We start from the raw sequence: 12,446 nt of genomic DNA on the forward strand, positions 1-12,446 counted from the left end.
CTACGCAACTGTTTAATCGAAGTAATACAGTATATATTTTCCTTAGTATGATTCAGGGAAGCTAGGTGACCCATAGCCAGTGTTAAATACCCACAATGTTGGTACCGACATGCATACACTAACATGTATTATTTGCAAAAGATAAATTTTAGGAAAATACTGCAGAAATATACAGTATTCCTGTCTTCAGGAGGGAATAAATTTGAAGTTCCTCCAGAAGTTCTTGATCACCAGGACTGTGGTACCTATGGTGCACCGTGTATCAAGCACCAACAGCCTGAGTGACCAGACTTCTAATCTAGTGGCCTGGTCTCAGACCAGGGCACTGAAGTGATGACTGCCAGGTAAACAATGGGTAAAGCCCCTGAAGGTAATGTTTTAAAATGCTGTACAGCGGTATTTCAATGTATTTTCAAATGGTGTGAATTACCTTAGATAAGCCAAACTTCTAAATTAATGATAATGTATTGAACTTTATTCTAGAATAGCTAAAGCTAGAAAGATTTATAATTATGAAAAGACACTCTGCAGAACAACTTTGTATTGGGAGCATTTCCATGTTAAGATCTTAACTGTGACCTGACAAGGATCTTAACAAGAGTAAAACATTGTCCCTAAAAATGATAGTTCATCAAAATGTATCTTTTCTTTATTGTTGTTGACACAACCTTTAGTTCCAAAGGTTTATGTTGTGCACACAAGTAAATAAGTATTTATATATAGGTTGAGCAGTTGATGAAATTTGTCTGCCACTATAATTTTATTATGACTATTAAAGGTTTAACAGCAAAACACCTGAGAGACCTAGACCTGCCATTAATGATGCAGCCTACCAGAGTCAAGTAATACTGTACATGGCAGTTACACGAAGCAGTTCTCATGTGACGTCAGTTGACTAATGCAACTTCTCACAATATGTACATTCAGTATAATTGGCAATACATATACTGTATATTGCAAATTTGTAGTTCATAATATTAAAGTCTAAATACTCATTTGTGATCCAATATTTATGCAATTTCAAAGATGTTAACACATTAAAATTTTAACAGCATTAACCCTTGTAAGTTTAGTATGTACTTCTTTTTTTTATTATAATAATAATAACAGTATTAAGAAATTAATTGGTCACTGTTTGTTGAATGATAGCTGTAAAAATTGATACATAAATTATATTTTTATTAGTGTACACAATCAGTGGTTTTAGAACAAGATGTAACAAAATACTTTAGGGGTTCCTCTATTAACCTAACCAAATATTCAGGGAAGAGACTGATGGGGGGAGAAGTGTGCTCTGCAAATGGAAATTGCAGTAATGCACATAAATTTTTGGTTTATTTCCTTTTACTGGCTAGTTTTGTAGCATATGAAATAGTAGTTATTTTGACATCAGTGTATAGTATTTCATCTAAAAATGACTGCCAAAATTAATTCATTACCAACATAAAAATATAAAATTCATACATTTACCAATTTCCAAAAAAAATATACAGTACTGTACTACATATGCATATATATATTAACCCACCACACACACCAAACATTGTACAAATATTTTGACAGACAATTTACAGTGGAACCCCGGTTTTCATCCGGTCCGGTTATGGTACAATTCAGTTTTCAACCACTTTTTTCGGCAAAATTTTCCCCGTCTTTGTACATCCGCTCGGAAATCGAGTACACCAGACGCGTCCACATGCCTGTGGGATGCGGCCATTCATACATTCATGACTTGGTCTGCTTTTGTTACTTGTAGAGAGTGGTAGTGATGGTGGTAGAGGATGGTAGTGATTGTGATGGTGGTAGAGGGTAGTAGTGATAGTGGTAGAGGGTGGTTGTGATGGTGGTAGAGGGTGGTAGTGATGGTGTAGTGGTTGTGACAGTGGTAGAGGATGGTAGTGATGGTAGTAGAGATAACCTTTCCTCCCTCTCCCCTCCTCACCATCTTCCATACACCAACAAGAGTAGGTAAGACACATAGGCAACAGTTAGGCAACTTTATTCCGAAATGTTTCGCCTACACAGTAGGCTTCTTCAGTCGAATACAGAAAGTAGGCAGGAACAGTAGAGATGTGAAGACGATGTAATCAGTCCATTACCCTTTAAGTCGTAGAATTTGAGGTTGTCAGTCCCTCGGCCTGGAGAAGTTCAGTTCCATAGTCAGGAACTATCTGAAGATCAAGCGACAGTGCGGAGACTTAAATACTGTCGGAAGGAGAGATGTAGTAGTAGGGAGAATGTAGCCACTGAGAGGTCAGGTCCCTCTCAAATCCAACCTGACCTCTCAGTGGCTACATTCTCACTACTACTACACCTCTCCTTCCAACAGTATTTAAGTCTCCGCACTGTCGCTTGATCTTCAGATAGTTCCTGACTATGGAACTGAACTTCTCCAGGCCGAGGGACTGACAACCTCAAATTCTACAACTTAAAGGGTGATGGACTGATTACATCGTCTTCACATCTCTACTGTTCCTGCTTACTTTCTGTATTCGACTGAAGAAGCCTACTGTGTAGGCGAAACGTTTCGGAATAAAGTTGCCTAACTGTTGCCTATGTGTCTTACCTACCAACCTGTCGGTATTGTATACCATTTTGATGTTCACCAACAAGAGTCTTCAATAAAAGTAAAAGTGATTTAAATGTTCCTTTATCCATTTCATTAGTGCATTATATTTATTTCTCATTGTTTTCTGTATGTAAAACTATAGTTATTCTGTATAAAATGTATTTTTGTTAATGTTTTTGGGTGTCTGGAACGGATTAATTGGATTTACAGTGAACCCCTGGATATCGTAGTCATCAGATTTTGTAATATTCGGTAATCATAATGTTTTTTCGTCAAAATATTGGCTCAGTGATCGTCATTTACCTCTGTAATAGTCATTCGTCCGAAACACGTATGAGCAACCCCAACGACCCTGAGTGGCCCCCCACACCATCCCACACCATTCACAGTCAGTCTGCCATTGTTTATCAGCGAGTGACCATCACTCCATGCATTCATACGATACATTTCGTAATATTCCATTCTTTTGTGCTTGCAACTGCTAAATGAACCACCATGGGCCCAAAGAAAGCTTCTAGTGCCAGCCCTTTGGTAAAGAAGGTGAGAAACACTATAGAATTTCAAGAAAGACATCGTTGTAAATTATGAAAGTGGAGTACGTGTAGCAGAGCTTGCCAGGTTGTATAAGAAACCCCATACAACCATCACTTCCATCCTGGCAAAGGAAAAGGAAATCAAGGAAGCTGTTGTTGCGAAAGGTGCAAATATGCTTGCAAAACAGAGATCACAAATACTCGAAGATGTGGAGACTTGGTTGTTGGTATGAATCAACCAAAAACAGTTACCAGGAGATAGTGTTATGCAGTCGATAATTTGTGAACAGGCAAGGCAGTTGCATGATGATCTTGTAAAGAAAATGCCTGGAACTAATGCTGATGTTAGTGAATTTAAGGCCAGCAAAGGCTGTTTTGAGAGATTTAAGAAGTGTAGTGGCATACACAGTGTGGCAAGGCATGGCGAGGCTGCAAGTTCTGACAAATATGCGGCTGAAAAATATGTTCAGGCTGAACAATTCAAACCCCAACAAGTGTTCGTGAAAAAACAGGCCTCTTTTGGAAGAAAATGCCAAAGAGGACCTACATCACGCAAGAGGAAAAGGCACTCCCAGGACACAAGCCTATGAAAGACAGGTTAACTCTCATGTTCTATAGTAATGCTAGTGGGGATTTCAAAGTGAAGACTTTACTGGTGTATCACTCTGAAAATCCCAGTGTTCAAGAAAAACAGTGTCACCAAGAGTAAATTGTGTGCCATGTGGAAGGCAAACAGTAAGGCATGGGTCACGAGGGAAATTTTCCTTGATTGGTTCAGTGAAGTGTTTGGCCCGAGTGTGAAGAAATACCTCCTGGAAAATAAATTGGAACTCAAGTGCCTCCTGGTAATGGACAATGCTCCTGCTCATCCTCCAGACTTGGATGGCCAAATTGTGGAGGAGTTTAGTTTCATCACAGTTTAGTTCTTGGCCCCTAATACCACTCCTCTCATCCAGCCCATGGACCAGCAGATCATTTCAAACTTCAAAAAAACTCTACACCAAAGCAATGTTTCAAAGGTGCTTTGACATAACCTTGAACACTGAATTGACCCTAGGAGAGTTCTGGAAAGATCACTTCAGTATCCTCCATTTCATAAACCTTATAGATAAGGCTTGAGAGGGAGTGACTTCCAGGACTTCGAACTCTGCTTGGAGAAAATTGCGGCCAGAATGTGTCCAAGAGAGGGATTTTGAAGGGTTTGGGGCTGACCCTGACGAGTCTATGGCAGTTGTGGAAAGTATTGTGGCATTGGGGAATTCCATGGGGTTGGATGTGAGTGGCGAGGATGTGGAGGACCACAGTGAAGAGCTAACCACTGAAGAGCTGTAAGGCCTTCATCTGCAACAGCAACAGACCACAGCTCAGGAAATTGCTTCAGAGAAGGAGGAAGAGAGATGGAAGGTGCCTTCTTCAAAGATTAAGGACATTTGTGCAAAGTGGAGTGAGGTGCAAACATTTTTGGATGAACATCACCCTGACAAAGCTGTTGCAGGCCGTGTTGGCAACATGTACAATGACAGTGTCGTGTCCCATTGTAGGGAAATTTTAATTAAAGAAACATCAGAAACAGAGCTCTCTGGAACAATTTTTTGAGCAAATGGGGTCCAGCGACTCTCAAGCTGGTCCTAGTGGCATTAAAAAACAAAGAAGGGAAGTAACCCCAGAAAGGACTTGGTACCTGAAGTCTTTATGGAAGGGGATTCCCCTTCAAAACAATGGTAACTCCTCCATCCTCTCCCCTCCTCCCATCTTTCATACATCAACAAGTCTTCAATAAAGGTAAGTGTCATGTTATTATTGTTTTATTCTTCATGTCTCATTGTTTTTCTGTGTTGGTAAATGTATATTTCATGTAAAAAAAAGCATTTTTTTTTTTAATACTTTTGGGTATCTGGAACAGATTAATTGGATTTACATTATTTCTTATGGGGGAAAATGAATTTGGATATCGTCAGATTTGGCTTTAGTCACACTCTCTAGAACGGATTATGATAACTGGGGTCCACTGTAAATTATTTCGTAAGGGAAATATTACTTCAGTTTTCGAACAAGTCGGTTTTCAGTCAACCTTCTGGAACGGATTAAAGACGAAAACCAGGGTTCCACTGTATACGATTGTAAATGCAAACACTAAACCATAAAATGTCTGGAGCCAGTTGCATGTTTTTGACTACCAACCAGGGAAGTGACCCTTTTTTTACCAAAACTAAAAAGTGGGCAGAATAATCAAGATTCTGTACAAGAGAAAATCGATGAACAGTCAATTGTGGCTTCTGAATTTAATCAGACATAACTTTTAGCCACATGATACTCATGATTACAGATATTTATCATCACTCACAGTAGAATATACTATAAAGTTGAATCCCAGAATTCACTTGCATTGATTACCCAACATTTTTTTACTGAAGTTTCCAATGAAGAGCTTTAATTATTCACTTTTATTTGAAGGGTTATTGTACTGTAACTGATGTAAGACACATTAAAGCCTACCATAGGATTTCATTCAAAATGTGCTTACTGGATTTTCCATGCCTAAATCTCTCTTCCTTCTGGAATTTTTCTTTTACAAATTTTAATATTAATGAAGTCAAAGCAAAATTAGAGATATGGCCTCAAAAATACAAAATTGCCAAAGTTTGAAACAAAATTTATAGTAGACAGAATTCAGTGGTTTTTCACCAGTTCTGAATTCACGGGACCCACCTAGAAACATAACCTCTGCAAATTTGGGGGTTTGATTATACGTACATTGTTAATTATACAAGACACAAATACATACTATTTCTCTACATTAGTACAGTACCATATATTACACCATTTTCTACAAGATATACTACTATAAACAAAACTAAGCTATCTATAGGTTTTAGCACTTCGGGAAACTCCCACTTTTAAGTTGCTACATATAGTGAAGATACATTAATGTATGAAACATTTGGTCACAAATAACAATTGTTCTACCCTAAGATACTTCCAAGTATGTACAAGAAGTGTAAAAATTTGAAGTAAAATGTTTTGCTCAGGGATAAATGTTATTTGACTGTATATACTGTACCAGCATGTAATATATTGCAAATGAACAATTCAATTTTAGATAAAGCATTCTTAAAGACATACAGTAAATGATCCATTCAAGTGGGTGCCTTGATACTACTGAAAGGTCTTGATTTGAGGAACTGAAGCCAAATCTCCCTTGGATCAAACCAGATTTTGCCCTACTCCTCAGGTGCTGTGTGACTTCTACAGACTGACATTAAATAATACAATATAGCAAAGCTATGATGTTAAGCTAATAGTAAAATAACTAGTTTTTAGCTGGTAATTTCACAGTAAAGATCTTCACTGAAAGAATTGGAACAATGTAAAATAAATGATATTTTTACCTCATTGAGAATATACACATATGTTTAAAAAGATACCTTATTACATTTAGTTCCTGGATGAAAGAAACCTTAATGGGAAGGAAACATACCAAAATATGAGCAAATATCTAGTTATCTCATAATGTGAATGTGCAAAGTGAACAAATTATTTATTTTGCCACAGAAGCATATCTCAGGTGGAATTTTTGCCAACTTATTTTTTTTGGCTAACCTTAAGAACTTCAACAAATTCTAGTCTCCAGATGTGTATGACCTCTACAAGTTCAGTGCTCCTCATGAATATGCATGAACAAGTCTGGAGGTTTAAGTACTGCATTACAGTACTCTGTATGCTTTGTCTGGGAAAATATTATTTAAATTTGTATGTGTGGCCATTTTTTTTTTTCAACAAACCTGCCTTATCCCACCAAGGCAGGATGACCCAAAAAGAAAAACGAAAGTTTCTCTTTTTAAATTTAGTAATTTATACAGGAGAAGGGGTTACTCACCCCTTGCTCCTGGCATGTGTGGCCATGTATATATGTATTCTATCTTTCTCTAGTTAGAATGCTAAGAAGTTCACCAGTTATATACTGTAGAAAGGTTTTTCACCCAAAAAATAATGTTCAGTCTCAATATATATACATACAAGAATGATACAGTACTTGAAATATTTATAAATTCCACCCTGTGAGAATAGGTCAAGAAACAATAATCACTGAACATTCTTTGTACACTGTTACCAGTAAAATAACATCAGTAAATTTTAAGAGATAACATACATTACAGCACTAGTAAAGATTATCAGCAAGAGGAACATACTTTGGGGACTGAGAGGTATTATAATCTTAATCCTGAGTCTGTGAAGTAAGGGTAAAAAAAAAAAATCACAAAACCATAGCTAGAACAATTCCCTGCTACTCACAAACTGGAAATAAAAACTGGACCATTATGTGAATTTGACACTGATCCAAACTGGACTGAAATATTCTTCAGTTTTCATTTCCAATTTGTGAGTTCACTGTACAGTGACAGGAAGTCAGTATTAATGAGGTGGCCTTCCATTAACTGTAAACAGAATTAGTACTGCAAGTTACCCTCTGACTGAATTGGTTATCTTGCAAGCTGTCAGAGTTTGACAGAAATGCAAAAACTAGTGGAAAGCATGTTTTGCAGCTTATTGTTAGTTTAATATCTTTATTATGCACCCCATACCCATCCTGTGGGCAGCAGTCAAAAGAGTAAAGAGATACATAATTGATCCAGGAACTGGGCCACAAAGTTTTGATAGCTGAACAAGTTTCAGCTTGCTGGAATATTTAACCCTTAAACTGTCCAAACGCAGATCTACGTTCATGCACATAGCACTCCAACCTCGATTTTCTCCATTTGAAAGCATGTAAAAAAATGTAGATCTACGTTCGGAGCACTACGCAAGCGAACACAGATCTACGTTTGGACAATTTAAGGGTTAATACAATAATTAATGAGCATTCAACTTAACTAACAAATTAATCCAAAATTAGAATCCATTTCTTCACTAAGCTTATTTAATAGGTAGGTAGACAACAAAGTGAATACACTAATTATGGATTTTAGTTCTGTATTACCCATGAAGGTTTAGCAAAAAACAGTTGTGAATGCAGTACAGTACATTAATATATGTACTATTATGGTTTTGGCATTTATTGCTTCCCATGAATATGCAGTAATAGTAATATGGGTTTCTGTATCATTTACAATTCTTAATTGAAAGAAGACATAAGATGACAATGAAAGCTGAATCAGTTCAAGAATTATACTACAGTACTGTATATACAAAATAATACACTGCCAGGCTCTCGGCAGTTTTTTTTACGGAACTCCTTAGTGCTGTATGCCCACACAGTTTTAGCGTTTTTCAATATAATACAAAGCTCTGCACTCAGAATTTTAATTGTGAATGGAGTGAAGATAATGGACTGTTGAATACACTACATGAATCTACATACAGGTAGTACTGTAGGACCCTTTCAAGTTTAGTGCTTAACTAGATTAATAATAATATATGCACGCAGTACTATAACATACAGCATTCACAATACATACTCCCTAATGTCCCTTGAGAAAAATTTTATTACAAAAATTTCAGGTTCACTGACAACAGTTTTATGATGATTTTGTTTACATTTAAATCTTTGCACATTAAATTTTACTAACAAAATATAAATGTGTATGTATATATACACATACATTCGTTTCCAAATTTTTTGCATACAAGGCCTTCAATATCCTTAGGTTGCTATTTAATTACATGTACCTCTAATTACTTACACAACATATGTGCCAGCTAGTTTGTGAATAAAGACTTCAATTAAATTATGAGTTATAAAATCATATTAACACAATTGCAAACAAGCTACAGTATGCGTGGGGTTTGAACAGAGTGGCTTATGTACTGGCCTGAAGTTTTACGACTCACTCGCCATAAGTTCGAACCCCACCTGTACCGTGGTTTTTTTAAGTTATGACGAATAGAATAGTAATAATTAGTTTTCTAGTAAAATATATAGTAATACAATAGTTCCCCCTGTATCAGAGGGTGATACATTCCAAGATAACAGCGAACTCTATACTATATAAGCTGTTTTTCGTTTACATACATACCTATGATAAAGTTTAATTGGTAAATTATGCACAATAAGACATTATGACGTTGATGGTTGGGGACTGTCGATAGTGGACATGGTTTATTTTTCAACCTTTTGGAAAAACATCATGATAGGAAGTTGTTGTTTCTTTCTCTTCAGCTCATCAAACATTTGCTGGAGAGGTTCTAATACTTCAGTGATTATATGGGTGGCTTTAATGCTGTGTTCTATCATGGGATTGTAATCCATGATTTTTTTCCTTTAAAGTCTATGCAATCCAAAACACTTGCTAAATTTTTCCAATATCTCCAAAACACTTTGCTAAATTTTTTCAATGTCCACACTGCTGGTTCTGTTTCAGTTTCTTCTTCCTCTGCTAATGACTTGACAAGTTCTTCTAATTCCTCATTCTTCAATACTTCTATATGTTCTTCAATAAGTTCTTCCACTTTTTTATCAGTGGATGCAGCCTCTGCAGTATCTTTTATATTTTTCAAATTATGCCTATTACTGAATCTATACAACCATCCCTTACTTGCTGTAAATGGCTTCGTGTCCTCTTCAGTGGAGTCTTTCTTAAAGTCTTCGTACAGGCTAAAGGCCTTTTGCCATGACACGTAACCGTCGATAGGCACGTTTCCTGTTCATATCTTTAACCCACAAATTTAATGGTTTCCTAGCAAAATACTGCTCATAAGAATTTATTTGTATAATCAAAAGTGTAATTTTGTGATTTATATTGATTATTTACTGCATAATGTGAATAATGATGCAGTAATATGTAAAAAATATAGCACATTAATGAATGTTAATAATCTACTTGGATAAATGTTTAGAAAATATAAGCAGTGGGAAAAAATCTTAAGGGGTCAAAATTTTGGAGAAAATTTTTTTACAAAAATTAAGACAGAAGACAAGGTTGACTAAATGTTCATTAAGCCAAGTAGCCAAAAGTATCCTTTGAATATATATGACTAGCTGAGGACACTATGGCACCAAAGAAATGCTTTGCATTTGCAGCCCAAAATACGGTAACCAGGTTTTGTCATATGGCTCATCTGGACATGACTGTTGTTTGTTAAAACATATACATACATGTTTTGCAATGTGGGAAAGCCATATTTTTCTTAATTTATAGGTGCTTTATAACCCTTATAAGGTTTATGTTCCCCATGAATATATCAATACTAATATTTTGTTAACTTATTTAGAGGATGCCACCTTAGAGGAGATAACTCATATAATAATGTGATGTTCCAAAAAATGTCATCTGCTTTTGCTTTTCTAAGTTACTGTCATTGAGTGTCAGTAGTCAGTTGCCATGTATACCTGCTGTTGGTACCTATGGTCATCAGGGTTGACAGCACATGTCTGACCATTGTTGGGTGGGCGAACAGCTTGGTATCTGTAAGGTGGAAAAATTAAGGCTGTAATTTTATTACCACATTGGCCATTTCCCAAGGTAGGGTGACCAAAAGAACACACGTTCAACATCACTCGTTCAATAGGTATCTTGTCTAAAGGGCAAGGATATCATAAGGTGTCCCATAGCTTGATTGCTAGCACACTCAGGCTCACACACTGAGGTCCAGGAATCGATCCCCCAGTACGGCTGGAAAACATTAGGATGTGTTTCCATAAGACACCTGCTGTCCCTGTTCACCTATCAGTAAAATGGGTAACTGGGTGTTAGTTGACTGGTGTGGGTCGCATTCTGGGACAAAACTGACCTAATTTGCCCGAAATGCTCTACATAACAAGCTTTCTATATAGTATTATTATTATTATAATCAAAAAGAAGCGCTAAGCCACAAGGGCTATACAGCTTTCTATATAGTAGTACAGTATGTCGTTGACATGAGCTAGGCATGTATACCTTGCATATGTACTTGTAGAAACTTGCAGAACCACAAACACCTCCATTCATCCTTCAGTGCAGGCACTATACTTTTCACACCAGAACTCAGGTCCAACTAACCAGTTTTCCAGAATGTGTTCATAAATGTTATCTTGATCACACTCCAACAGCATGAGAGGCAATGAATATTACTTGAAATAAACATACAGAAAATCATAAAGCTGCACCCTTCAAAGGAGGAGGGGGGTAGGGGATTGCTTTGATACTGGTGAAGGGCTATTTATCCAAGGAATTGAAGCTACTCTTACCTTCTTTAGATCACACCTGATTATCTCTCATTCGACAGCCTCTGTATGACCCTTATAGGTCTAATGAATATAATAATAAAGAATCTATACAAATACATAATGGAAGGAACATTTATAATGTCACTGGTATATAAATATACCATACCTGAGAAATATGCCATACCTGAGAAAGTTTCCTCTGCAAGCTAGCCAGGGAAGGATGTCGACCTGCCAGTGTAGAGCAAAGTTAACTTCTGGACTAACCAGTGTTGGACTCCCGGCACCGCTCCCTCGAGTCAGAAGTTTTCGTTCTCTGAAATTGCACCTCTTTCACCTCATAAGATTTTAATAGGGATAACTGGAAAAGTAAGCAGATGGATTGTCAGCTTTCTAAAAAACTGTACCGAATGATTAATACTGTAGTCAACAAAATAACATTAAAGGCCAACACTGTTGAAAGCTTTATACCTCATGAAACATGCTCACACAATATGCTTTCCCATCCTCAAATGTGATAAAGAGATAAAGACATACTGTGGTGCAATATCATCCTTCGCATAATTTAGACACTAGCATTTGTTTGATAGTAACATGTACCTAACACAAAATGAACCTTAAGCTGATGTGATGTAAACTTACTTTTCCACTGGATCAAATAAAACAATGTTCAACACTCTTTAAGGGGTGCCTTGATGCCAATGAAGGGCTCTTGCATCACTGGTCTGTTAGTGACCAATAAAACTGTGTTTAATGAAACCAAAATTGGGTTTCTGGCCATCTTACCTTCCCTGCTATCATGGGAAATAATATCCTTACAACTAAGTTTTGGTCACATTAGATTCAAACATGGCTATCCCATGGAGAGGTGTCTGGTAACCCTCTGCAAGAACCAAGAAGTTATACTTATACGTACTCCAACATCTTGTGAATGATTGTCCCATACAGAGAACATGCAAACTTCAGTGCCCTCATATGTTTTATGTTTTGCTGAATGATCCACGTAAGTTTAGTTTTACACGAATATAATATTGTACTATACTAGCAGGCTACCATCAGGCTAAGGGATAAAAATGGGGATTTACTCTAAGTATTAAGGATTTTATTTCTTTGCATAGTTTACAATGTGTAAATACAATTTTGATTTGCTAAGTACAAAGAAAGCCACTATCATGCCGGGGCATTTCGGGCAGACTAAACAGAG

General features: G+C 36.7%; 1 protein-coding gene across 1 annotated transcript in view; it reads right to left on the reverse strand.

Annotated features, from left to right (window-relative positions):
- Positions 1 to 10,277: 10,277 nt before the first annotated feature.
- LOC128695969 (uncharacterized) overlaps positions 10,278 to 12,446 on the reverse strand; it is a 45,564-nt gene continuing 43,395 nt past the window's right edge. Inside the window, exons 10-11 of the mRNA XM_053786953.2 lie at positions 11,430 to 11,558; positions 10,278 to 10,505 (exon numbers count right to left, since the gene is read on the reverse strand). Of these exons, the coding sequence (XP_053642928.2) occupies positions 10,406 to 10,505; positions 11,430 to 11,558 (229 nt within the window). The 3' untranslated portion in view covers positions 10,278 to 10,405. The remainder of the gene's footprint in view (positions 10,506 to 11,429; positions 11,559 to 12,446) is intronic.

This window comes from Cherax quadricarinatus, chromosome 41 (genome assembly GCF_038502225.1).
Source record: "Cherax quadricarinatus isolate ZL_2023a chromosome 41, ASM3850222v1, whole genome shotgun sequence".
Lineage (NCBI taxonomy): Eukaryota > Metazoa > Arthropoda > Malacostraca > Decapoda > Parastacidae > Cherax > Cherax quadricarinatus.